We start from the raw sequence: 27,922 nt of genomic DNA, 5'->3' as shown, positions 1-27,922 counted from the left end.
TGTCGATTATCCGATTCGAGGTAGGAGGAAATTCCTGTGGAAAAGGGCGGCGAAATAAAATTTGCAAGAGACGGATCGATGTTTCTACGTCGACGACATATGTATTCGCGTATTAGAGCATCGACACGGCCGAATTCCCAAAGCAAACGTCGAGAAAGAAAAATATTTAGTGACAGTCCCTATGTATCGATGGGGTGGTACCCGTTATTAGGGTTCTTATTAACCCAGCATATGGACTAGAAGGGCGATCTCAGATACTGATCGAGCCTTCCTCTCTCTTTTACTCTCCGTGTCGGTGATCGCGCGCACAGATACCGCAGTTTGCAGTAACAGGTCCTATTTCAAGGGATTACAAATAGATTTAATCTTTATCGGCCATCTTCTGTTTTCCGATCTATCAGCCAGAATGCAAATGCTCGCTTCTCTCGGACCGTAAAAGGAAACTTGAAAAGAGCGAGCAAATCTCGTTTCGTGTAACGTTATACCTCGATAGTTCGGTGTACCATTTCATGGTTTTAAATATTTTTGATTCCTCGTTATGAAACCCACGTATACACCACTTTTGAAACGTAAACTCTAAGAAGATAATAGACGAAATTGTATTTCTATGTTTGTAATTAAAACGGGATGCTCTCTCTATTAAGACTCGAGAAATACAGGAAAGATGATATATTTTTATTCGAGCAGTGGATAATAAATTTCCAAACGGAACAACAAATTTATTAATTCGTTTATCAAGAAGTTCAAGGGTAGAACAGTTAACGCGTTAGTTCACTTGATTTGGAGGCTTAATGAGCCCGTTGACACTTTGATGCAGGGTGTCCCGCGTGTCGCCAGGGAATTGCCAGTTCAATAATTCAGAGGCTGGCCGTAATGGAACTTGTCCGCGGGACTCGATCTATCATAGGAAATTGCACGGAGCCCTTTTACCGCCGCTCATAAGAAACATACATATTAGAAGAATAACAGCGGCCTAGCTCGTAACCTCGTGTGTCTGTCGTTCCGTTCCGAGAATTGATTAGAGCCCGGAAATAAATCGTGCGTGCGTGCGTGTAGGTGCATTCGTCGGCATATATCTATCCACGTTCGAAAGAGAACCGAGACATTTCCTCTAAAAAAAAAAGAGAGAAAAGAAATAAAAAAGAGAAAGAAACTTGTCAAAAAGGGAAGATATGATCGGATTATGTAGAACGAGAGAGGAGAGAGTAGCGCAACATTGGATACGAGAGAAGAATTTCAAAGTTTATCGAATTCCCCACCCAACAGAGATGCTCGCTAGGTGGCCGCTGTTAATTAGCCGTCGATTCATTTAACGGGTTGACTGGCGCGACACGATTATTTCAAGTTTAACGAGCAGTCGATTAATATATTAATGACGATCAGAGGGACTTTGAGTTTTGTTGATGGTCGCGAGACGAAGATGACACGCGGCGTGATTAATTGGTGCATTCGCTTCGAAAGCAGAACCGGTTCGAAATAATCGCCGATTCCGTTTGTGCGAATTTTTCCGGAAGCTCTAAGCTCGTTCCATCTGTTCGAAACGAGAGAACTCGTAGCTCCGACAGCGAACCGGCCTCTCGTCGTCCGTCGGCACCGAGAAACCCTCGACGTCAAAAGCAAAGCTCAGAGGCAATCATGAGCTTTCGAATGCAAAACAGCAGCTTTCGCCTAGCAGCACTCGGCACTTTTACATTTAAATGTAAACTCGCTGAGTGCGCGCCGCAGAGCCACCCTCGCCATATCCTCCCCCATCAAGCAACGGACCCCTTCTCGACCCCCTTCACCACCTCTCGCCCTCCTTCTCTGCACATCGTGCACCCCTATCCGCGTACCGTTTCCATCCGCCTGCTCCACCACCTCCTCTTCCTCCTCCTCCTCCTCCTCCTCCTCCTCTCTTTCGAGGACGTAGGCGATATGGCGGAGGCGCCTGGATTTAATATTTTACACCTCAAATGTTGGGCGCGCGCGCGCCAGCCAGCAATGCAAAACAGCTCGTCGAGTATCCCTCGAGCTGCTGGCCTCCTCCCTTCGTCGCCGTCCATAACGATTCCCTCCCCTTTCGGCTTAGATTGGATTTAAAACGCGCTAATTTGTCGAGCACGACGCGACCCACGCTTTGCACAACCGCCCCGCTCGCGTGTCTTCGACCGTCCGTGTGACCATACTCCTTCTGTAGTCGGAACTGCGTACAGTCGCGCGCCTCTTTGCCACAGAGGTATGTGTAGAGGTGTGTGGGCACGGTGGGCCACATCTAAATTTAAAATCTGCTTTGCATAATGCCCGACCTCGTCGTTGCTCGTCGACCCCGGGACCGCCTAATTGCGGCCTCGTTCGAGCCCCGTGTCCCTTCGACACCTACAGCAGCCATTCTCGAAAAACCGGCTCATTCCGCCCACCACCCCTCGCTCGCTTCCGCCACTTTGAATCGACCGACCAGATAACCGGACACCGTTCCCCTCGTCCTGTCCCTCGTTATCGATCTACCCTTTGTACGAAGATCGATCTTCGATTTTCGAGTAACCTACAATACGACGTTACGTCTTCTCTTCACGAGAAAAGAAATTTATGTTCCTCTAAGATTGAATGAATGTCGGTGGAAAGTTTCCACATTTGACTTCGTCATTATCATACAGTTCAGATATTTCAAAGCAATATCCGAGATCTATCGACTCATAGATAGATGAGTCGAACCACGAAGACACGTAGTAGCGAGGCCATATCTTTCGGCCAGTTGTCGATAATTACCAATTATCAATTACGTGGCGCGGTAACGAGGTAGCGTTCGATCGCTTCACGTAGCCGAACACACGTGCGGGAACGTGAAAACCTCGTTGAGAACGTCGGAAGTCGATCGAAGGAACTCGTTTCCACCCGTTCTTTCTTCCAAGGATAATGGCTCTAGTAATCTAGCTTAACCTGGCGATACAGTACGAAATGAAATATCGCGTATCTGGACTGTAATGGCCGCTTGTACTTGAAAGAAAATCAGGTTTCTTCGTTAAATAACACCTGCATGACAAAGAGCCTGTTTAAAATTACGGTTTGCAAATGAAATTCGTATATGACACGAGGATCAACGTACACACACGAGATCGACGAGCATTCCGTACACGTGCCTACAGATTTCCATCCCTCGCCCACTAATACAGTCATCGTGACGCATTGTCCAGGAAACTTTGTCACAGTGGTCACGGGGTAGATCGTTCTGTATCGTGTTTAATGTAGTATTAAACGCAGCTATTGTGCCCTACCGTCCATCGTGTTCACAAATTTATTTCCTCGCTTCCCGCTGTCCATCCGCCTCTCCTTAGAAAAGAAAAAAAAAGCACGGACACGTGCCACCCCCGTTACGACGCAAAGAAATTCGAAAGTAATGTGATTACTCCCTTCTGTGTCCGTTTCTCGAGCAGAAACGGTCATCGGTCTGCGTTTCAGTAGCCTTGCATTTTCCACTAGCGAGGGAAGAAGAGAAAAAGAATAGTATCAAGTAAGAGGCAGGCGATAGGTATCCTCTTATTCACATGCTAAGACGTTTCGCCGATATTCGCGTACGATTCTTGGCAAATTAAGTTTTCGGTCATGATGCACGTGATTTCCCATCCCCCATTTTTCCCCCCTCTTCGTCTTATTCACACTGGCTGAAATTTGTAAGTTTGACGCACAACGGAGCATCCAAAAGAGTTATTTAATTTTTAAGACCGTAGGATGTTGGTCGAAATACCATGGTTTCATAGAAACGATATATCCGATATTAAGCCGCAAAGAAATATCGAGGAGCAAACGGGTAAAGCGTGTTCGCAAGAGTACCTACATGCCTCTTACTGTCGTTACTGGCAGTTTCCTGCGATAACCCCAGCATTATACTCGTGGCCCCTGAATAACAGGGGAAGAGAATTCACAATGGGCCACAATGACTGAGCCAACATTACGAATTAGGCTCGGTTACGCGTTTATTGCTGATTCCGGTCCAGGACAGCGGCGTCGCAGCGTGTTTTCCAAACCGTGCGAGCAAACAGATGAGCTACGAGATACACGGTCGCGAAAGGACGCCACTGCGGAGATGCGAAGTATTAGCATTGGTTAGCTTTATGGGGCGTTCAGTTCCGCCGTTCTATCATCGTCTCTTTCGCGCCCGTGGTGTTCGTCTTTTCGCTCTCTCTTTCCAGCTCACGTTCGGGAGAGAGCGAACGCGGCAGATCAATAAAATCTGTCTGTCTGGAAAAGTAATGCCAAATCGACTGTCCGTTTTTGGCGACGAACAAATAAATGTCACAAAAGGAGTGGAACGGCTACGCGTACCGACCATTCCATCGAACCAGACGCTTTAAGGTTCGATTTTCTCCTAGTTCGAGACGATCGAATCTATTTGCCAAAACACCGAAAGGGATCGACTTTAGAACATAGTTTGATACCGTAAACGGTCTTTATGGAATATTGATCAGGTGAAGTGTTCTCGTAGGAAATCGAAGAACCTGAAAAATTTGTTTTTTCACGGTTCGGTGACTAGCAAGACCGGAAAGCACGACAAGGGAACCGAAACTGGGACGCAATAATTATTAATCAATTTCGTATTAATTGTTTTCTGGGCGTCGAGCTTAAGTGGGATGTTGTGTTCTGGCTTCTGGCAAGCTCTGCCCCGTAACCAGCTAAAGTGTCATACAAGAAGATTAATTACGTCGCACCACCCTTTATATACACCATGCGTGTGATTACCCTTCTCCTTAATCCTTGGATACTCGTAAAAGTATTCCAAGTTGCGCGCAGATATTAAAGAAGTGTAGTAAACAGCACGTCATTCCGTGAGAAGGTATTTTCTTCGGGAATGACATTCGACGAAAGTTTGCATTTCGCAAATATTTAAAGAACAAGTTCTTCTGGAAATAATAACAGCTATTGTTTTACGTGCCAGCTTACAAGTACCCGTTTATTTCAGACTTATTTCAGTACTAAGTATCATACAAATTTACAAGAAATATTTTAAGGAAGTAACAGCCGCAAATACGATCTTCAATTGATTTAATCTCAGATCAAGACCTCTTCGTTTTTTCGAATAAACGCGACTCCTTCGTGGTACATATCTACTCTTCGTCGAGTTCTTTTTCGTGATTGCACCCTGGTTGGTGGAAAAAAAGGGGTACGCGAAAATAAAAGAGACTCGAGGGAATAAGATTTCGCCGGTACTTCGTTCTCGATCCACGAAAGAGCCAAGTTAGTTTTATTTTACAATCCATCGGCTTCCACGACACGGAGGGGTGAGTTTCGCCGTCTACTGGTAGGTAGGTACTTCAGTCGAAAGACGAGAAAGAGAGAGGAAGAGAGAGAAAGAGAGAGAGAGAGACAGAGAGGAACGTGGAATGGTGGTTGGAATCCTTCTGGATGGTTGGACGAGTGTCGAGGAGGGTGTATAAGTTGCGAGGGGGCGGACCGGCTGTCAACTAGTGTTTTAAAAGTTTGCGACAGTCTACAAATTGGCTCGCTCAGTTCTTTTTAAAAGCACCACCAACCAACCACGTCGCGTACCCCACTGTGTCTGTCCTTCATGTTCGCAGCCGTATCGTTCAACGGAAAGCTTACGAAAGTTTTTGCTAGCGTCAATTTATACGTCGAGGATATATCTTGTTATCGATAATCACGTAAATTGACGACATCTTCGAGCTTAACCTAACTCTCGTGTAAGGAACACGAAATTGAGAAACATTTGCGCGGTGAAAGGATATTCTAGAATATTGTAAAAGTTACGCCCGTTGGTGCGTTACTATTCGACGAACGCAAATGATCGCCTAGGAACGTGGTGAAACGCCCGAAATAAATCGTGAGAAGGGTCTTTTTCTATCAGCTATTGTACGCTCGATCATTATTCTCGAGAGTTTCGAGAAAAGTTCCAACCATTTTTGGACAAATCGACTTCCATCTAGAAGACGCCGGTCCTCGTATGGGGAATATGCTTGCGTGCGATTCAAATCCCGGAAGTTTAAAAGTATTTCGACGTAAAACGTGGCCATTTCTCAAATTTTCTATGCAGCTACGCTCCGCCGTGGGCGCATTTGATACACTCTATTAGTCGCATCCCCGGACTGATTTATCGAGTTACCCGCATTATTATACATTTTCCCAGTTACGGGACCGAGATTCATCGTATTCTGGTAGTTTGCCTGCTCTCCGCACATTCCATTAGTTGCGAGTGATCAATGGTTATTACGCGGACTTAAGATTCGAATCTTTTCTAGAAATGGAAATGTTTTGAAAGAAAAAATAAAGAAAAAGAAAAAAGGGAGGAAAAAGAAACATAAAAATGATATCTATACGCGTCTCTCTATAGAACGAATTATGTACGTACTACGTGTATCGCAAAAAATGATAAAACTTGAAAGCAGTTATTGATTTTAATGCTAAGAAGTTAAGGTTAGGAGTTTGAAACTATGAATAAACATACGAATGTTAAATGAACTTGCAACGCGTAAGCAATTAATTACTGTACGTTTTACCTGGTTTTTTCTTGTTGGAAAGTGCAACATAGGGACAAAGTCCAAAGAGTCCACAAGTTTGCGTGTATTAGCTATTTGGATAATATCGGAGATGGTCTCGGTGAATCGAACATCAAAAAATTCTGCGAGAGGAACGATGGTGATTTTAATCCGCCGCCATTGTTCGATTGCATCGTCGATGTGGTTGAAGTTAGTGGTAAATCTGTATGATTCCGTTGTTCCTCGATCCATTCTTTCCGAGCATTATACACAATCATCCATATGCACGCAGAAAATACTGAATGAACAAAACGTAAACTTTGTCAATCATTCATACGGAAGAAAGAACTCGATCGACAAGTACAGTCTAATTAGACATACTCTCTATCGGTGAGTTATATAATTTTAACATACTCACCTAGATAGACACTGCACAGTGGAATGTACCATATTGATTTATCGTAAACATCATATTGCTGTTCGTGCGTCAGATGAATAGACAACGCTACAGACTGATCTATTATGCTAATCACTTGCAAATAAATCCAAGGCACGGCGCACTTAGGTTTCCTCTGTGAACGTAGACCGAAGTTAGCAAGATCGTTAGCGAGTTTAAGCAAGGTTGCTACGTGCCGAAAATACGTTCTTCAAATAAAGAGGTCTACGATCGATTCACTTTCAATACACGACTACAACGCCTGTTGTCTTTGGTCATTTACGCATTGTATTTCGAACTTATCGAGAAACATTAACCAGCTAAATATATACTTACGGAAATTGATCCCAAGGCGAGATACGCACTGGCCAGTAAAAACGATACTATGTATACAAGGAAGAAAATCACGGCTGTTTGTGCTAAGAAATTCAAGTTCTACATTAGTGTCATGATATTTTTCGAATAAATCTATGCGTTCGTCATTGTACCCACCTTTATACCTTATTTGCAAGTTTTTCAAAACTTGCAACCAATTAAAACCAAGTATACCCCAATTTTCGACGGAATTAAAGAATCCTTCATCCGTTGTTTTCGAAAAATATCTGCTCATCAACAGATTTATCATAAGTATTGACAGCGACTAGAAAAATGCAAAATGAATAGATAACATAGTAGGAAAAAGATATAGAAATAGAATATATAACGTAGTAACGATAATATTCGTCATCGATAGAAACAAGTCTGAACAGTAATTTAACAATATTTTCCGTTACCGTACCAAGTGTTCAAAACCGGTTTAAGTGACGGATTGTCTGTCACTTACCATGGTGTAGGTGCTGATGATTCTTGTGATCAACGCTAGTCCGATACAGTACATGTTCTTGTCGAATTGTTAACGTCTTGATACGATGAACTACGAATGCGAAATGCTCGAACCAGCAGGAATGATCACTGTTTTCGTTACTACGTCAAACGACACTTGACTGATCCTTCGTAAAAAATGTAAACACAAATGTCCACAAGTAAATACGCGCTTAAATTTTAAAACTACAAAATTCAATCCTTATAGCAATTCGATCCATCTACTAATTCCTCTGATTATTTCTTCATAAATCTACGCTCGAATCATTATTATCAATAGTAATCGATAATACTTCTAATCGATAATAATTAATTTCGCAATAAGGAGAAAATATTGCATTGGTGTATATATTTGATAATTTTTACGTGATATAGCGATCATTATAGAAAAATGTTATTATTTCACTCAGAAACGTATATCTACAAAACCCACATGTGTTGACAATAATATAAGCTTCTCAAAAAATGTTTATTATATTTCTAACGTGGATTTAATCACAGATCGAAAGAAGACTGTATTTTCGACAGTAGCCTCGAAGCCAGCCGCGCGCAACGATCTGCGCATGCTCAGTGTCTGAACTAGTCGAACGTAAATGTGTGTCTGACATGTGCTTTTAGGTTAGTTCCACGTTTTTTAATACATATTGTGTTTGTTAATCAATAATTATAGACGTGCGCGTTGTTCTTTTTGAAAGTGTACATTAAAAGAATAACAGTTCCAAATGACTATACAAGATATGGATATTTCTTTGAATATATGTGCAAAACCTGTGGATAAAAAGGTAAGTGAAAGGTTAAAAATGTTGTTAAATTGTTATTTTCATGGAGAATTGTAATTTTTCAATAGAAAATAGGGACAGAAGATGATTCTGTCCTTAATTTAATGAGGCAGACAAAACATGAGGTAGCTAAAAGTAAAGTTCAAAACAATAATGAGTCAAAAAAAGTATCCGTTAGAGAAAATAGTACGACTAAAAAAAGAATTAAACAAAAGTCTTTAGGAGCAATTGTTGCACTGAAATTAAAGGGAACTAATACACCTAATAAAAATCAGTCTTCTGTTGTACAAAATAAATTAAAGACTAAATCACAAGTAAATATTAAACAGAAGCAATCGCAACAAGACATATCTAAAGAGCCTACAAAAGAATATAAAAATGATATAGAAATAAGTGACTCTTTGAACAACAAAGTGAATGAAGATTCTGATGTCCCTGTTATTTCATTCACTAAAGTTACCAAAGAAAATTTTGGTAAAACTTTGTTAGCAAGAAAGAGAAACGTTACAGATACAAATACTAAGAAGACATTGTCTAGCATATTTTCAAAACAACCAGAATCTGAAGTTAAAGAAACTAGTTTGTTCGATTCGTTAAAGACAAGAGAACCAGATGAAAATGATATATCAAAAAAGAAAGCTAAAGAGGAATTTAAAGAAGAATCCAAAAAACCTTCTGATTTACCAGAAAAGATAAATCTTGGCAAGAAAAAAAAGAAAAAACAGCTAGAAAAGTCTAAAACTGATAACAATAGCAATGTAGGAGATAATAAAAATACAAATTTCTCTCATAAACCTGTTGGAAAGATATCTTCCTTATTTGGGCATAACCCAGATATACCAAACATTGGACAAAGATTAGTAAAACCGATAAACGAGCCTATATTTACAGGGACAACCTTTACCGATCTTAAAATTCATCCTTTCATGGTTAGTATCGTAGAAATGGCATATCTGATATAACAATATATATTTTAATAATTATGAAACATTTTATCAGATATCTAACTTGGAGCAAAATATGCATATCACTAAAATGACTATAGTGCAGCAGAAAGCAATTCCCCAGATATTTTCAGGGAAAGATATTCTAGTTAGATCACAAACTGGTTCTGGGAAGACATTAGCATATGCTTTGCCTATAGTTGAGTGTTTACATAAAATTAGACCAAAATTAAGTAGAAATAGTGGTTTAAAAGCTCTTATAGTTGTACCAACTAGGGAATTAGCACTACAAACTTACGAGTGCTTTCTGAAATTAATAAAAGTAAGTGCTGCATTATTAATTATTTATCGATCACTTGAGTACATTTCCATTCATTTTCCAACGTGTTTAGCCATTTACGTGGATCGTACCAGGATATCTAGCAGGTGGTGAAAAAAGAAAAGCAGAAAAAGCTAGACTGAGAAAGGGATGCAATATTTTAGTCGGTACGCCGGGTAGATTACTAGATCATATAAAACGAACGACGGCTTTAAAATTGAGCGATGTTAAATACTTCGTTTTAGACGAGGCTGATAGAATGTTTGACATGGGGTACGAGAAAGATATATCTGGGTATGTTCTTTATCCGTAGCAAAAAATATATAAAAATAAAAATAGAAGTAAAATAAAAAAAAACTAATGTTAATATTTTTATAATACAATACCATTTCAGTATAGTAAGTGCTTTGAAGGTGTCACTCCCAAGTCAAAACACAGGATACGATGCCATGAAAATGTTGCGTCAAAATATAAAGAAAGTTTTTACGGATGAAGATCTTGAGCACTTGGAAAATAGTGCTGATTTAGAAGAATCTCGAAACGATAAGCAAAAGGATAACTTATTGGTTGAATCGAACAAGGGTATAGATGTAGAATCTGAGGACGATGATATTGTCGACAATACTAAACGAAAACAAGTGTATCATTCTAGCAGTGACGATGATTCCGACCAATGCGAGCCTTACGTTAAATCGAAAAGATCAGATAGGCAGAAAGCTTGTTCAGACTTTGTGGAAAAGAAGGAGTTTGATACCCTGGAAGATAAGACGCAACTCAAAGAAGATGATAATCATAGTGGGGACGAGTCGAGAAGGCAGACGATTTTACTTTCCGCGACATTGACACAGGCGGTAGAAAAATTGGCAGGCCTTGCTATGGATCATCCTGTTTTCATCGATGCTGCTAAAGAAAATTTGGAAACAACCGGTGGTGATGCAAACGAGCTTAACGAAGATTTAGTAGTTCCACAAAGCGTGAATCAAAGTTATATCGTCACACCTCCAAAACTGAGAATGGTGACTTTAAGTGCTTATATCGCGGGAAAGTGTCAGGTAGATTTTCTACATGAAACTACAATACTATTTTTTTGTACTTAAAATTTTATAAGCTTGCTTGTACTATTAATAGAGTCACGGTCAACATAAAATACTGATATTTATGGCCACGCAAGATATGGTTGATTATCACACGGAGATCTTATCGTCTGTACTAACTAAACCCATCGACGAAGATGACGACGATTCTGATCCTTTGGTCGATGTGGAATTCTTCAAATTACACGGTAGCATGACTCAAAAGGAACGAACCGAAGTATTCAAAACTTTCAGACAGGCGAAAAGTGGTGTTCTACTCTGCACGGTAAGTAACGTTTTATGCATCTAATAGTTAATAGCTTGGAAATTTTCAATGATTTCGTGAAAGCTTACCCATTAGCCTAAAGTAAAATAGAGTCACGAGATCATTTTATGAAAACAGCGAAACTCCTCTGTGAGAACAAAAATTATTATAAAACAGTGGCAAATGAGAGAAACGGAGAAGGAAAGAGTAGAAGAAAAGCTAGAGACACCAACGGCACTCCCCCAGCGGTAAATTACCCCGTGGCTTATTCTTTCGGAGCAGAATTTAATATCTCTGGACCCACGCTGTGCCCGGAGGTTAAAAATTATGCGCGCACATGAGGCCTTCGTAACGAGTATAATTATGATTGTTTGTCCGTTATCTGCTAGCCCTTTCTTTAATTGTTTTCTACATTTAAATAACGAATGCTCGCATTAATAATGCTTATCCTGATAGAGAGATTTCATCGGGAAAGCCGTCGGTGCTGATACTGATACTCACGAAAAATTCTAATTCTGGAATGCGAGCATTGGCTTGAAAGGCGTTTCCTACGTGTTATTTCGAAGAATAACGCGATGCAACGGTTTACGACCGATAGACAACTTTCTTTCCTTTACTAATTACCATCGTATTAGACGAATCAAATTAATCGTGTATCGATTTAGTGAATCAACTTTCTGTTATATCGTGACTCCATGACAACTGCTTTATCATTTTAATTAGTGGTGAAAGTGATCGATCCTGACGCCCGATAAATATCGTTAAAAATGCAGTAGTAATAATTAAATTCATTATCGTTCGCTTTGCAATTTTCTTCCTCGTCGGTTAACATGAATTTAAAGCGCCACTTGAACGAAGAAAAAGGAAGAGACCATCAAAGTCCAGCGGAATGCACGAATTTTAAAATTCATGATCCACGACACGCAACAGTGTTACACATTACTCACAGCAAAGATTAATTTCTTTTAATCAGGCGAATGCATCGTTGATTCAACACGTGTTTCACGGTAACTCGTTACAGCTTGTCATTATTCTTTCTACCTTCTTCATTAGTCTCTATATAAACCGATTAATTGCTATTAAGATTATCGAATAAATAAAGCAAAGAACGTTTAAGGGAAAACGGACATCACGAAACGTTTGTGCCGGTGTTTTCGTCTTCGTTAAAATTTTGGCGCTTTACTTTCGAAAGGTACAAACGTTGATCGCAGAGTGCCTGAACAACGATGGCAGCCGCCCACATTTTACAGCGTCACTTGAACGAAGATTCTATGGCAGCATTATTAATTTCCACGTTGAAAACTCACGAGAGCCCCCGCGGATGGAATGTTCCGCGGCTCTCAGCGGTGGTGAATCCGGATCCACGAGGTGATCTATGGTCCGAGTGAGATGTTTTGAGCGGACGATCCGTTCTCGATCCTCCGAGCCACGATCGCGGCCTCTCTCCTAAACGATCGTTTGTCTTAATCGCTGCCATCGATCGCTCCTCGTCCCTGTTTTCGTTACATTATATCGCACCGGTGGCAGCTGCGGTGCTTGTTTCATCTAAAGATACGTGGGCGTCCTCGGCCGATTTCACTTTATCAGACTATCTTTCGGTCGAGTTCTAATCGGACTTGTTTATACCCGCCGATCAATTACGACGATCTTGAAATATTCCTTCTCGGGAAAATAGTCGATCATTTAGTATAATATATCTGTATAGAATAAGTTTATCGTGGAAAAATAATACCATAATCAGCGTGAAGAAACGGATGAAACAAAATCGCGCCGATAAAACACGGTTCGCCGTCAGGATCAGTATTTTATTTCGATAGGGCTAACTTCTTTCTCGTTTTCCTTCACCCCGGCGCCTGGACCGTTGCGTCGTAGGTTGGCGTCGAATTAATTCGATAAAAAGATATAAAAAGGAAGAAGACAGACACATCCGTATCGTGCCGCGAAAGAATTTTCGGGGCTACGACGCCCCCCACTGGTGGTCCGGGATTAGTCTCCAGGGTCGTCAAGCAGAAACTCGATGTGCTCCGTTCGGTAAATCATTGGTTAACCGAACGCAAGGAAATCAGGGCCGTGCTCAAACGTTCGCTGTTGGGGTTTCACAGCGGGCGCTCGCTGCCAGCCGCGCGCATTCACCTTCGTACAAAACGAGAAATCGGCACGGTTTGTAAGACATTTGTACCGGCAGATCGCACGCTCTCTCGGTCCTTGCTCTCGCCTCTTGGATTATTATCGAAGAACAACATGTCCGAATCATCGGCCACGGCACAACTTTTCTCTCTTCAAGTTTTCCATAAGTATACTTTTAATTTCAAATGTACACGTTCGATTCTCCTTATTTAGGATGTTGCAGCTCGAGGATTGGATCTACCAAAGGTGGACTGTGTGATTCAATACACAGGACCGACGTCTGCCAGGGATTACGTGCATCGAATCGGTAGAACCGCGCGAGCTGGTTCTTCCGGTTCGGCCACTATCTTTTTAACCCCGCCAGAAATTGAATTTGTCCGAATGCTCGAGTCTAGGCGTATCAGAATCAGGCAAGAGATCATGGACGATATTTTAGACAACCTACTGACTCCCCTGTCGAAACATTCTTCCGTTCACAACGCAGCGATCGAGCTTCAGAATCAGTTCGAAACTATGGTGTTGGAAGATACGAAATTGCGGGAAAGAGCGTGCAAAGGTAAGTCTGCTCTAAATACGCTAACGTAGATGGGTGATAGATGTGTATGCACGGAGGTAAGAGCTCGATAGAAAGTGGAGTCGGCTTTACGGTTTTACGCTTAATCCGATTTTAACCTCTGCCATGATGAGACACAAAGTACTCATGAAATTTAGCGAAGGATGAGGAAGCACGCACTTCGATTCAGTTGGATCGGAACGAAAGCGAGCTGACTTTGGGGGACAGTAAGCCAATTCCAGCGGGCACCCTACTCGCATATAAAGCAACCCTTACACGACCGCGTTACAGAGCCTTTGCTCCGTCTCGGTTTTCGTCGGCCACTTGGATATTTACATACTCTCTGGATGATGGGAGCGATGATCTTGTTTGCTGTGTCATGGTTCCCCTATTAGAGTCGTTAAGCCGAAAAATTTATTTGCTGCGATAATAAATCCATTAGAACGCGACGATTCGAGTTTCATTCGGAGGGAATATTTATCCTTATGCTCGAATATTACGAGCCAGCTGTAAAGTACGATTTGCGATGGCAGAGAGACACAGTCGATAGTGTCAGTAGTGTTCTCGCCGTTCGAGGGTGATCGATTCCAAAACGAAAAATAAAGGCCATAAATCTTTCTAAGAGGTTTTTGAATTTCGTAGTTGTATCACGTCAAGCGTGGCTTTACACGAAGGTTAGCCACGGTTTTTGAGCGCTTAGCCGCCTCCAGATTTGAGTGACGGTACACAGTTAACCACTTGACCGTGCCTCTACGTGCCTCGGGTGATTGATAGATTAATTGTCGTTGATAATTCGACGCTGCGCTTTCCACGAGGTTGTGCCGTTACAAAGAAACAGAGAAAGGCCGTGAAAGCAAGAGATGAACACAAATTTGATTTAGTTGTACGTACCTTGAAATCGGAAACCTTTCAGACGATACCGTGATTCTTCTCTTTTTTTTACAACACCTTGAAAAATCATAACGATGACGAAGCAATATCTAAAAAAGAAAAAGAAAAAGTATCAAACACTTCGTAACGATATCTTTCGTTCTTTTCTAAGTCCAGAATTTAATTCGCGAGCAATGTAGCATCCTGGCAGAGCGCATAGAAGTGGAAATCTTGCTAATTCGTAACATTATCGCCCCAATAGAGCCGAACAGCCCTCAATAGTGAATACAACTCTATAGAACAACCCCCTGGCCTTCGACCACTACCACCAATCAAAGAGATTCATCCACTCCAGCTCGTGTATATGTGTCGTCCTTTATACCAGTCCTTAGCTATAACCGTTTCAGTGTAACTTTGGTAAACGATTCCGATACTTTTCCATCTTTATTAAATTCTATGAAAATTTATACCATCATCTGCCCATTTACGTTTCTTCGCGTTTGTGTTATAGACTTATTACCAATGAAACGATATGTAGCAAATATTTTTTTGAACGAAAAACGTAATTCAACTTTCCGAAATAAAGGAATTACGAATGTTTATCCCCGATATATTTTTTACAAAATTCTTTCTACTAAGAGGAAGTGGATAAATGGTACACAACAAGTTAGATCGAATCTAGTGTAGACCACTTGCACGCCTTTCGCATGGGGGTGGCCGACACAATCCAACCACTGAATGTGGCTTCCGCCAAAACCACTTACGCTTTGTGGCGAGAGACTCTTAACAATGCGATACAGGATACAAATACAATAAGACGCAGTTACATCACTTAGGAACAATGCCACCCCACCCGGCCCACTCTTGCACCCCCTACTCGCGTTCTCTCTGCCTTCTCGGCTAGATACCACCCCCGCGGGTGATTTATGTGCTAAATGGAGAAAAACATTTCTCCCTTTTCAACGTCGACACCGGGCCACGAGAGAAAGATCTTTGCAAGTTTCTTATGTACGGAAGCGTCGAGTCTGGATAGAAGGCAGACGGAAATCAAGCCGGAAAATGTCAAGACATAAGGTCTACGTGGTGAATTATCGGAATTAAAGACGCTTAAGTTTTCCTGACAGAAATAGTCGTCCAAGTTCTTTTTACTAAATCTTACGTTTTAATTTTCACGTACGATATCGGTTCGACAAACAAATTTGATATGCGCTCGGAAACACATCGGAAAGAAACAACGAATTCGCAGATATTCTTTGACATCGATAATCGTAGCTTTCGACTGGGATGAATTTGATCGAGGGGGAGAAGCTGAAGCATGCCGATCCGTCAAAAGAGCGGACAGAGAAGCACTTCACGGTAGATTTTTCGCACGGAGTGACAGTAACACTGGCACATGTCAAGTTCTCTCAGGATCGGCGAACCCCCGAGTTTCTCACCCGCTCGCGGAAGCTGGAGAAGTTAAGAGGGAATAAGGGGGATGACTATTAGCCACAGCACTTGACTCGACCCCCGTTAATGCCTCTTAATAGCACACCGCGGGCCACACACCCCATAGAATCGCGTGCGCTGCCTGCCCCCCGTGGAACTTAATGGAAGCTCGATTAATAAGGGCGCGCAGTCAATGATTAACATCCGAGTTACAGTGCACGTGGCCTCATTTACACGTGGACGGGATCCACGCAATTCTTAAAGCAGTTCGCGACGATTCTCGAGATTTTGTTCGCGTTGCTCGTCGAACGTTATTAGAGCTTGTAACGTCGCACGATCAGCTGCGATCAAACGCGCGAGTAATCTGGGATCTGGTTGATTTTCAGCGTACACCTCGTGGATACGTTTCTACTCTAGCTACCCACGCGACATGCGGGAGATCTTCGATCGACGAACCGCCCATTTGGGTCACTACGCAAAGAGTTTTGCTCTAAGGGAAACTCCGCAGCGAATCGGTGGAATAGGGAAAAGACTGCACGAGAAAGACAGCTCGAAGCAACAGCATAACAACAGGCTCACGAACGAGAAGTAAGTACTCGATTTTATTTCGCGATGTCTCTATCGTTACGTCATCTTATTCGATACGATACGATAATCCGAACGGATTCTTATTCGATTTCAAAGAGGAACAGGCGAGACAGACTGCCGGGTGACCGGTTGGTCGATGTTTGAGGTAGACAATCACGGAGACGAGCTCGCTCGCAGTATTAATGACGGATTCATGCGTGGCTTAGCGTGATAACTGCGGTGCACCCCTCTCTCCATCTCTCCCTCTCTTTCCCTCTCACGACAATAACTAACAAACGCAACCACGTGTGTTAACAGATAGTACACGCAAACGTAGCGGGAGGACAGCTCGTGGTTCCTAGAGAGGTTAGATACGTCAAAACTGTCGCTTTGTGTCATTCGTCATGTACGACGAACGGGCGGACATGGTGTACGGTGGCTGGCAACCATAAGCCATACGGCTCTCGTCGTGCTCATCCTCGTTGTTCCCTATCTCTCTCGGTTTCCCTTCGTTTCTCTCTATCTGACGTCGGTTGGCTCTCGTTCTCTCTAACCGCGTCTCCGTCTATCTCTCCGGGTATGCATTTCACATGGCATTCGGCTGGCTTCTGCCCTTCTCCAGGCTTCTCCCGTTCTCTCTCTCTCTCTCTCTCTCTCTCTCTCTCTGACTATATCTCTCCATTGTTCATAATTATACAATACGGCTATTAAACAGACTGATGCGACCGCTACTTCCGGCCCTGGCTGCGCCATTTACGGAAACCACGGGACGAGCACGAGCCTCCCTTCACTCTCTGCTTCTCCTGTCCCCTGTCTCTAATCTTCTCCCTCTTTATGGAAAACTCTCACCCACAACGTCAGTCTGATTTTCTGGCTATCGCTCGTTATTTCTTCGACCTGCCGTATTTTTTCCGGTGCGAGGAGGTCGCGTTTCGTCGATCACGACTATCGGCCGATAAGACGGCGCGTGAACCGTAACGCTAAATTACTCTTTCGCTGTACGACGCGACGACCGTTTCGAATAAATCCGGCCTTTCCACTCTCATTTGTGTCTCCTATATTTGGCTATTTCGTCTTACAGTTCTAATCGTAGAACTTACACAGTAACCGCCTGTCGCTCGCTCCAAAGGGTATTTATCTATCGAGATGTATATCGACGTTTCGTTAGTGACACGCACCATGCCGCTTTCTTTGGGGCAGACATTAAGCACTAACTTGTTTAATGCGATTTGAATGGGCGTGCTTTCGATGCACACAACGGGTAACCGACGGGTGCCCTCCACCCGTAGAGAGAGAACAAGTTCGTTTTAATGGGTGAAAGGCGGGCACCGAGCTGACGCTCCAATGGATCGAGAGACCCATGGTGTACGCCTCTGTGGGTGCGATTACGCCTGTTGTTGTGTGCGTTTCTCTATATATATTTACCGACTCACGCCAGGGTATACGTGTCACCATGTGCGCCCGTGAACACGTCTAAACACCATCTTTTCCACGATGGATCATAGGATACGCGAGAAGGAAACGCTTTAGGAAACGTTCGTCTTGGAGAGGCGAATCGAAGGGAACGGTTGTTTTTGGCGAGGTTGCAGATTTTTGCGGTCACATCGTCGTATCGGATGCTTCCGTAGAAAAGAACGATTCCGTTTTCTTTCTGATTTCGATGGTTCTTTTGTGGCGCAGCATTAGCCGCCGCCGAAGATTAGGCGAATAAAACGGATCGACCGGGAAAAACTTAGTGACGAACGTGAAATTCGGCACGGCAGTTGGCCGAAATTCCCTGGCACGCCAGCGGACCAGGGGGTGTATTGCCGGTTTTTAATGCGAGTCCGCTTTTTTGTCGATTTTCGATTACCTCGCTCTGTCCTCGCCACATGTCGTTTACGTCGAATTACCGAAAATTGCGGGTTAGCCCTAATGCGACGATTAAGGAGCGTCTCTGCGTTTTCAGGCTCGACGGGGAGCCGGCAAAGAAGCAGAAGCGTCAAGGTGACGAACCGAAGATGGGGTTGCTGAAGAGAGTCAGAATGCTTAACACCTCCGAGTACGACAGCGGCCTCGAGCCCGTGAAGAAGCCAAAGAAATCCTGAGCTACGCATTATCACCTCGACTACTATCGAACAAAATGCGATTTCGTTATCGTGATTCCCACCTCTCATGTAAATACACTGCCTTCCTTTAAGCGCACGGTTAACCGGAAAATCAGGTTACTCGCACTTTCCTCATTTTATCGAAGCTGCTGCTTGCTTATTCCGTTATACCATGCGATGTACATATCCGTAGGTACATGGTTGCACAGATCGATTGTCTTGTATATAGAAATATAATCTCGTTCGATATCACGTATGATATAAAGATACCAAATGTGTGAATATTACGGAAGGAATAAACTCGGCTTACGAAGCTTGCGCGTTACGTTCCTCGTCTACCTCTCTTCCCAAATGAAGTAATTAAATAATTTCAACGAAATTCCTCGCTCCTTGCACAGTTCGTCGTATCGTATACTCGCAGAGCATAGTAAACAGTGCACTAAATTGCGCTACGCCGAGTGTGCGCGGATGTGGTGTTTTTTGGTCGTAAATATGCGAGGACGAGGCGTAAGTATGTCGGTATGCAGACGAACGCAGAATAAAAGGGGGAGACAGAACCGAAAGAGGAAGGGGAGGAATAAGGGCGGAGGGATATGATTAATACGGCAGCATTATTTTCAGATTTTTTGCAGCGCGATCCGCGAGCGCAAATTGCTTGCAAATAAAGGCGGCGTCGACTATCGCCGCTGGTAGGACAACGAAGAAGCGGAGGGGAACAACGTTGAAGAAGAGAAGGGGTGGAGGCCGAGAGCTCAGCCGGGCTTAATTTAATTTAATTATGCCTTCTTTCTTCGCTACCAACGCGCTGGAAGATAGATGGCGTGCTCGGAATCGCCTGAATTGCCTCTCCTGCCGGCATCGGCGTTCGGAATTGCGATTTTCTCTGATAGATTTCGACTTTCCATTAATCGGTCAACCTTGCCGATTAATCGTTGCGATGGCGACATTCGCGAATTTTTCATTCGAAAGTTCGATTCAGCGTTCGGTATTGCATTCGCGATTCTACTCGGCAGCCGATTTCCAAGTGGCGGCTGCGTCACGAAATAGAAATTTATTCGGTCTTCGCGTGCAAAGTTCGTTGGTCGATTTACCCGCGACGAGGAATAATCACCGAACAGCGATTTTTATTCCGCGTGACCGCATATTTTCGAAAAATCAAGCAGATGGTCGTGAGCCGACCCATCGTGTCGTTCGGCTCGTTCCTTCGAACTTCGAGCAGATTCATTTGCCTTAACGATTGTCCGCGTGCCGAATAAAGTGTTTTTCATCGTCGAAAGAACAGTAAGCGTCGCATGACACGGTGAAATTTAATTAAACGTAATGTCCCTCGCTCTCGTCCCGATGCCTTTTCGAAACCCACCCAAGTAGCAATCTGTGAGCGGGCACATTAGACGAGACGGGGCAAAGAGTGCGATATTTATTCGTAATGTGCATCGCAATTCGTCGTGGCTTAGCATCAGTCATAGTCATCGCGAGCGTGCACACGCTCATAATGAACCGTACGATTAGGATATCCCGTTTGTTCATTCGTCGAATGGGTTTCGTGGACGAAGAAGTAATCGTAGATTGCTTCGAACGAATAAAAAGGAAAGCCGAAGAAAGGGTGTAATTCTCATTACCGGAGGATATGCGCAGCTTGAGTCCGATTAATATGACAGAAAAGGGAGGAGGGAAGGAGATGGAAAAAAAAGGGGAGAAAAAAAAACGATAAAGAAAAGAGCCGACTGCACGGGGACGAACCGCGTATCCACCCTCGTGTTTCGTTTTGCGTAGAAAAATGCGTGTCCGCGACTAATGCGCCACTGAAAAAACGTAAGCAGATATAAAAGGAACCGATTATTCCGGGCGATTACCGATTTCCGGCCAGTTAACGATTTTTTCGAATCGTTTACACCGCAGACCGTGTTCGTTATTACCAGTCGTTACATCTGGTATTTCGTTGGTTGCTTTTGAATTACGCCAACATCGAAATCAACGCGCACCGTTCTGCAACAGATTGCAAAATACGGTTTACGAAAGAATTCGTTTAAAAGGCGTCGAAGTTCGATTTTAATTGGATACTTTCAATCGTTACGTTATTTCGAGAATACGCGACACGTGTCGCACGATTCTACTATCGAATTATCGCAGCTGTTCCACGGGAAATATCACGTGTGTCTCACGCGAGCCTATCGTTCACGTGACAAAACTATTTGACGATGAAAAGTATGTTTTGTGATTTCACGCTCGGAATTAAGGATAATATATATCGAGAAGATGATCGTCGATGTTCGGACACGGGTTCGACGATCCCTCTCGCTAGTGTAGCATATTTTTCGTAATAAGTACGTTGTTATCGCGTGCATCGAAAGATATCGAGACGTTTGATCGACGCTCCGAAAGGAAAAGAAGGAAAGAAAGAAAAAGCTGGCGCGATCGTTCGTGTATCGGGCGAACCATGTTAATAATTCAACCGTGTACGTAGATATGTAATTGTTGCTCTAATTATTCCGATAACGGTGCAATTAAGTTTCACGAATAACGCGATTTATGTCAGCGATGCAGTGCACTCTCTCGCCTCGACACAATGAAGAGAGAATTCTTTCGTGACGGCAGGAAGACGAGAGAATTATTTCCTCAAGAGCGGCAAGTGAAATCCGTTCGAAAATGCGTCGGAATCAAGGCGATTAGCATTTTGCAGGCTGCTCATATCCCATGGAAACGTTTTATTGGCCTGTCGTGTGAAGGAGCCATTGCCTCGGCCAGGCGGCGGTAGCAATAGTTGCACGTTACCTGCAATAGCTCTACTCTTCCCTCGTTATTTCCTCGTCTATACGATATGGATACATTGCACTGCACTCACTGTGTATACTCGAATCCTTGGGTTAAACTAAACTGCGATCCGGTTACTCAACGTTCCCTCTATACACTCTCTACGTCTCTATTCGACACTTTAGATTATCTTCTCCGACGCGTTACGGAGATTCTACACGTTGCGTTAATAAACAGAATTCTAATAGAGAATTAAGTTTTTCGTCGTCTTTGGTCGACTCGATTGGAAGGGGGGAAAAAACGGAAAACGCATAACGGCGAAAAATCGTGTAAGCGAAAAGTTGCGAAAAATGTATTACGATGTTGCATTGTACCGTTTCGAACATCGTTATGTTCAATTCATGGTAGATTTGCCGGTCGATAGGATTTCTCGTGCATTACCGCATTAGTGCACTTCATCGCGATAAGTAACAAGCTGTAAACTGCTTTCCCCGATGTGATGCAGGACTGCGCGATTTTGTTGCCTCGGTACAAACGATAATAGCGCCCGTATACACCGGTTACTTAACGTTCATTATAATTAACACGCTCGATGCCTTAACTTTCCCAGGAGGAAAGCGAGAATAATGTGCGTTTGTAATCGCCGACGCGTACGCATTTAAGTTTATCATTTCCTCGAGTCGCTAATGACCAAGGAATTTACAAAATTTAACGTACCTTGTAAGTAATTTTAATAGATCTCGACTCCTTTAACCCCTGCCATGTACCGTGGATTCCGTTAGCTTTTAATTAATATAATTACAGCATCGGGCAACGCGTCATATTTCTACAGACTTAATGCAAACACTATTCGCGTGATTCTTTAGAAGGTGTTTTGCACACGTTAAAGTACAAATCGGAAAAGGCAAAGATTGGAAAAAGTAGCGGCGTTCGCCAATTAGAAATATTTGGACGAAAAGTAAGCCATGCAGGCGGAGTTTAATGAACGATCGCGCAGAGCGGAAGCGTGGAACTCGGTGAAAGCAACGCAATCCCATTTCGCGAATTCCGGGTGTCTTTGAAGCGACGATCCGCCGCGATATTCGCGCTCCGTGTTCCACAACAATTAACCGATGGCAATTAAGACATCTAAATTAATTCGTTATAAACAAGCCAGATATTCCGTAGCGAGCGAAGCCACGTAATTGCCCGGATTCTCACAAGCCGCGCAGAAGAGAGAGAATCCTCGGTGCACACCTACAGCTGCATCAACGCGCGGCGTGTTATACATAATGTATATGCATGTACACCTGCAATTTACCAACACGAGCATCGTCGCCCGGTAATAGCAACAATTACTTTATTTTACCATCTTCCCGGTTCTCAAACGAGCGCGCGAGCTTCACCTAGGCAATTTCATTTCCTCGCATTTTAAATATCCGCCTGTATAGAAGAAACCCGTCGTCAAGGCGACTTTCTTTTCTCGCCGCGGAATCGGCCGACTGTTTAGACGCGAATTAAAAAGCCTTCTGCGCATTTAGCTCGCCTACCGGCTGTCGGTGCGCGCTAAAACGAGACTCGAACGTTCGGGAAACAATGCGCTGATTAGACGCGATCTTCGGTATTTATGTCTGCCGTTGTAGCCTCCACACGTAACGATGGCCTTAATTTGATGATCAAGATCTGAGAAAATTATAAGTTACCGTTTCCTGGAACAGCTTCCCGTTGCCGTGTAATACACCAAATTGAAATTGTAATTTAGTCGTATGAACGCTTACTTACGCTTTGAGTACAACGATGCTTATTCTTTTCGTCCGCTTATGACGAGTCCCTTTTGCCCATCGATAAGCATCGATAATTATATGCATCAGAAAGAAAAAGAAGAAAATAAAACCGTCCTGTAGAGAGTTCGAGCTACGTAGGAAAGTTAACAAAGATAGGACATTCCGTGCACGAATGTACGAACAGGAACCCCGGTTGGCGTTTCATCGTCGCGAATACACGGTCCGAGTGGTTTTATGTAATAATTTCATTATTGCACGAATCTCGATAGCTTCCTGATGCCGTGTTGTTATGTTACACGATAATTGTCGTTTTTCACGTCCGTTTCCTCGTTTCGAATTATTCTAGTTACGATCCGAATATAATAATAATAATGCCCGGAGCGTACGGCATACGCTTCGAAAACTAGGCGTTCGATAATGTCACAATAAAACGCGACGTCGCGCATCACCGCGACAACAATTCGCTCTTTCGTTTTATACCTCGTCGTTTACGCTAGTTTTTTCCTTTTTTCTCTGCCAACGTTTCACACGGTTTGAGCGCCGACGAAATCGTTAGAAACTCACTGTCGCAAACATACGTTTTGCGAAATTTTATGTAACAGTTTCGTCGTCTCGCGACTCCTGCCAGTTTCCTGACGGGATAACGCTGCAACGCACGGTAATTGTCATTTTTCACGTCCGTTTCCTCGTTTTAAACCATCCTGCCTATTCGCTGAGCGACATTTTAACGTTAACGAGTATGTAGTAGTTTAACGACACTCCTGGGACTTAATTGGCTACCGGTGGATTCATCATGCCGCTCAGCTACGCCTGTTTCTTTTGTTTCACGGACGCATCAATGTTGCGCTTAACTTTGCAATCCCTTCTCACCGGTGATTAATGTCCTGCAAACGATGCACGATGATGAACAATGACAAATCACTATCGCCGAACTGGTCGGCAATTTAAAAATTCGAATTTAAATAACGAAAATATCATCTCTCCTTCCCTACGACCAACGAACGAAAGAAAAAACGAAAGAATGGAAAGACGACAACTACGGAGACTAGTACAGGATCGTATTGGCGAGAGAACATCGTTGCCGACAAATTGCAAGGAGTATCGACAGTGTGACGTTTAGCGAATCGATGATGTTGCTGGTCGACGCCTCGCGGTAAAAACGGCGGTTTGAAAAAAGAAGGAAAAAGGAAACGACGAGAAGAGGGAAGGGGTGGGGAGGGATACTCGAAAATTATTCCGATATGAAACTCATCGCGCGGCGTATCGCGTCAAAGGAGCCAATTTAAAACAGCCCTTTCCAAGATTATCAGCGCGTCGTTGCGGTGGGATTAATATATAAAAAAGACGAGTACAACGAAGTCGGGGAAGGGTGAGCCGAGAAGAGAGATAAAGAGAGAAAAAGAAAGAGTAAGAGGAGGGGCAGAAGCGTGCGGGATTGGTAAACTTCCCGGTAATTTGTTCGTCAGTCGCTTTGAACCTCTTTTAAACAACTACTGTGTTCTCTTCCACGTTTTTTCGCTATCTTCCCCCACCCTTCGCGTTGCTCGTTTGAAAGAGGAAATTATTGCAGACTCGACGAACGAACGAAGGAAAAAGAAAGGCGGAGAAAGGGGCAGGGAAACCCCTGGACGTTGGAGGAAAAACTTCGTGATTAAAGGTGCTTCGGCTTGTTAAATTATTCGGTAAGAAAGTGCTTGGGATGGCATTAAAGATTCTATCGTGAGAAGTTTCGGATGGTATTTCCCTCGCAATTATCGACGAGTCTAATGAATTTGTTCCTACTTCCCTCTTGCTTCATCCTACGCCGCTTCTCTGCAAATCTCAAATGCATTAAACATTTCAGTGTCACTGGTGAACGACGAGCATTTCCATTTCTTAAGTAATTACAGAGAATAACGTGGATTTCAAGAATGAGAAAATTACAGCAAGGGATTGTGTTGCCTTGTATCCTTAATTGCCCCACTTTTAAACGTACATCCTGGATCTTGGTATTAACGACACGCGAGCTCCCTCCGAGTGGTAACGAATATCCTTCGCAGCCGCAATAAAACGTTAATTTGGAGTATCGACATCATGAAAGCAACTGGGCGAACACGATAAACAGATTACAAGATACTTGCCGACCGCAGTGCCCTCGGGCCGGGTTCTACGTTTCTACGTATTTACGTATTTGTAATGCACTTAAATACATTCTGATGCAAATTTGAACAGTTTCTTCAGATCGAAATTATTAAAACAGAAACTTATCTGTATTTCAAATTCCTTCAAACATACGTTTCTTCGCGTTTAATTATATGTGTATCGTTATTTCTACATCTATTAACTGCTATCATACCATATTAAAGGCGATTTCAGAGGCATTATGAAACATAGTTATAAAAGATAAGATCGTTATAACTTACCGCGTAATCTCGGTTACGGATCTCGGCGTGCGTAAAATGGCGTTGAATTTTCCGCTTCCTACGTTTGTCGTTAGAAGGTATTTTTATTCCTCCTCGGTCCTTACGTGACTTCTCATTGCTTCTTTTCAAACGAGACACGCAAACACACACATGTCGACAGATGGTCAATTGAACGTTCTACAGCGTCGTTGGCAATTCCATCAAACGCTCTTGTAACTCTCGATCGGATAGAATGATAAAACTTTTCGAGGTTTCCTACTTCGTTATTGCTATTTATACCGTTTCTAATTACTTGCGATTACTCTGATAAAAAAGGTCAGATGGATTATTTCATTCATTGATAAATATTATTGTCGAACCAAGTGGGAATGACATCTCATCGATATAATTTTCTGCTGCGTCCAAGTTAATTCGAGGAACAGTGCAACACGGTTCGCTGTACCTTCGAGGCACGAGTAATAAAAAGTGAAACGATCACGATTGGACACACCTGTAACTGCATGGCCATTATGCGATGTTGTCGTGTCGATTTCGAAATTCGATCGCCTCGGATCACCTAAGGTTTCTCGACCGTTACTTGTTGTCACCGGCTCTGCCAGATTATATTTGGATTTGCATACGATCGACGCGAGTCACGAGCAGCCGCGTTACAATCGCACTAACACATATTCCCGTTTCCGTATCGCATCATAGGGAACAATTCAACGCGTTAATTACGGAGGCACAAACGAGATATACGAGAATCTCAGGTAGAAACGTGTCACGCCGCGAAAACACTTGATTAATTAATCGGGTACGATGCGAACATTGCGCGGCGAATTGAACGTTGACAAAAAAGTTAGGTTACGTTCTACTCGGCGAGTCAAAACGGTTCTTACTAATCACTGAATATACCGCGTTGATATTTATCATAATTGGATATCGTAAATCATTTTAATTAAAAAGAAAAGAAATACATACTTGCGACAGTCCGATATAGATATTCATAGAAAAAAAATTATACGTGGAATTGTTCGTACATACATTACACTGATTAGACTTTCTTTTACACGCTACTTCCGCTTTCGCTGCGCCGGAAGTGTTTCCATAATTAATTCGTAGGAAAGATACGTATCTGGATTAAACGAGCGGTAAAGCAGAGAAAAGATTTCTTTTTCGATTTTAACGTTCGCACCGTTTCACCGTTATTTTCTATGGTAGAAAAGACGGGACACCGATAGGCGCGGGATAAAGTTAGGTCGGCGTTCGCGCATCGAGGAATTCGATCGGTCCATCGATAATAGATTCTAAATCCGCGAGACTGCGCTGTTCGATAATAATTGGAAGAAGAACGGTTCGCGCTCTAGTCGGTAGGGTGTGTGTACAGCGCACACAGGCTGATGTTAGACGTTTGATTAATAGCGTCAGCGCTCATTGGTCACGCTACTAATAAAGGAGCGTTCACACGTATTAAAAGTTCGCGCCTCTGCGTCCACGCCGGTATGCTCGTCGTCTTCGGTCGTTGTGGTCGAGAGTAGTGCGATATAACGAGGGAATGGCGTGTCTTGCTCATAATTGAAGCGAGCACCTACAATCCAATCGTTCTTAATCATTCGAATTCATCTCGCCTGCGAGTTCCGTTCTCCATTATTGCTCGTTGCCTTGCCAAGTCGCGAAAGTTATACGAACCTCTGCGCTCCGTTACTGCCAATAACAAGTACGGACGAATGACGTTTGGGCAGTTACCGTCCCAGTTCGAGTAAAAATATAATTCGACACGGTAGGTGAGTTTAAGATGTTTGCTGTTATTCGTCCAATGTTAAACATTCGATTTTGTATGCTCATACATCGTACGATAGCAGGTGTATATATAAGGAGGTAACGGTAATTGACGCGAAAACCCGTGGATTTAAATACGTGCTCGAGACAAGCGAGTGCTCGTAAATTAATTTTTCCCTCTTCTTCGTAGTAAAAGGGCGAAGAGATTCGCGAAGAGCGAAAATGGCGGAGATTACGCGAAATTATGCAAATGCGCGGCATTGTAAAGGGGATCTGTTTTTCGTTTTATTGGACTGGGGCCTGCGGTATCCTCGGTCGTATAACCGAAACAAAAGCTTACCTAACGCAGAAACAAAGGGTGTAGGGGCGAGTAGAAATCTCTTGGGGGCACACATGCAACGAATTTAACTGCTTCCCCAGGCATTACTCTTGCTGGGTTTCTTTTATTCCCGCCTATTCTCTAACTACCCTCTCC

The 27,922-nt window shown here is 43.2% G+C and overlaps 2 protein-coding genes across 5 annotated transcripts; one reads left to right on the top strand and one right to left on the bottom strand.

The window, feature by feature from the left end:
- Positions 1-654: 654 nt before the first annotated feature.
- On the bottom strand, positions 655-26,537 carry LOC117206118. Of its 4 annotated transcripts, XM_033445142.1 has the most exons (8): positions 25,690-26,537; positions 14,713-14,801; positions 7,724-7,889; positions 7,393-7,540; positions 7,237-7,319; positions 6,883-7,036; positions 6,486-6,762; positions 4,897-6,223 (listed from the first exon to the last, which is right to left on the bottom strand). In XM_033445142.1, the coding sequence occupies exons 3-7, from the start codon at positions 7,775-7,777 to the stop codon at positions 6,557-6,559; spliced, it is 645 nt and encodes a 214-aa protein (XP_033301033.1). In that variant the 5' UTR covers positions 7,778-7,889; positions 14,713-14,801; positions 25,690-26,537; the 3' UTR covers positions 4,897-6,223; positions 6,486-6,556. The 4 variants fall into 4 exon arrangements, with proteins under 4 accessions (XP_033301035.1, XP_033301033.1, XP_033301034.1 ...); XM_033445143.1 differs by lacking the exon at positions 14,713-14,801; XM_033445144.1 differs by lacking the exons at positions 4,897-6,223; positions 14,713-14,801; positions 25,690-26,537 and adding an exon at positions 655-1,111 and having other exon boundaries at positions 7,724-8,157.
- LOC117206116 (probable ATP-dependent RNA helicase CG8611) lies at positions 8,484-19,087 on the top strand. The gene is made up of 9 exons (XM_033445137.1): positions 8,484-8,543; positions 8,609-9,469; positions 9,540-9,806; positions 9,877-10,097; positions 10,198-10,855; positions 10,932-11,162; positions 13,482-13,824; positions 16,506-16,707; positions 18,635-19,087. Exons 1-9 carry the CDS (start codon positions 8,484-8,486, stop codon positions 18,771-18,773), a joined length of 2,982 nt encoding a protein of 993 aa, XP_033301028.1. The 3' UTR covers positions 18,774-19,087.
- Positions 26,538-27,922: the final 1,385 nt, after the last annotated feature.

The sequence above is a fragment of the Bombus bifarius genome, unplaced genomic scaffold, assembly GCF_011952205.1.
Source record: "Bombus bifarius isolate JDL3187 unplaced genomic scaffold, Bbif_JDL3187 scf7180000007996, whole genome shotgun sequence".
NCBI lineage: Eukaryota > Metazoa > Arthropoda > Insecta > Hymenoptera > Apidae > Bombus > Bombus bifarius.
Note: the sequence above shows the minus strand (reverse complement) of the source record. Positions and strands in the feature narration are given on the sequence as shown.

Coding starts and splice junctions, on each gene's coding strand:
- LOC117206118 (XM_033445142.1), bottom strand. CDS start 7,777: ATGTACTGTATCGGACTAGCGTTGATCACAAGAATCATCAGCACCTAC. Junction 7,320..7,392: donor CTTGCAAATAAGGTATAAAG/GTGGGTACAATG, acceptor TGAATTTCTTAG/CACAAACAGCCGTGATTTTC. Junction 6,763..6,882: donor ACTGTGCAGTGTCTATCTAG/GTGAGTATGTTA, acceptor TTGTTCATTCAG/TATTTTCTGCGTGCATATGG.
- LOC117206116 (XM_033445137.1), top strand. CDS start 8,484: ATGACTATACAAGATATGGATATTTCTTTGAATATATGTGCAAAACCT. Junction 9,470..9,539: donor TTAAAATTCATCCTTTCATG/GTTAGTATCGTA, acceptor ACATTTTATCAG/ATATCTAACTTGGAGCAAAA. Junction 10,098..10,197: donor TACGAGAAAGATATATCTGG/GTATGTTCTTTA, acceptor ATACCATTTCAG/TATAGTAAGTGCTTTGAAGG.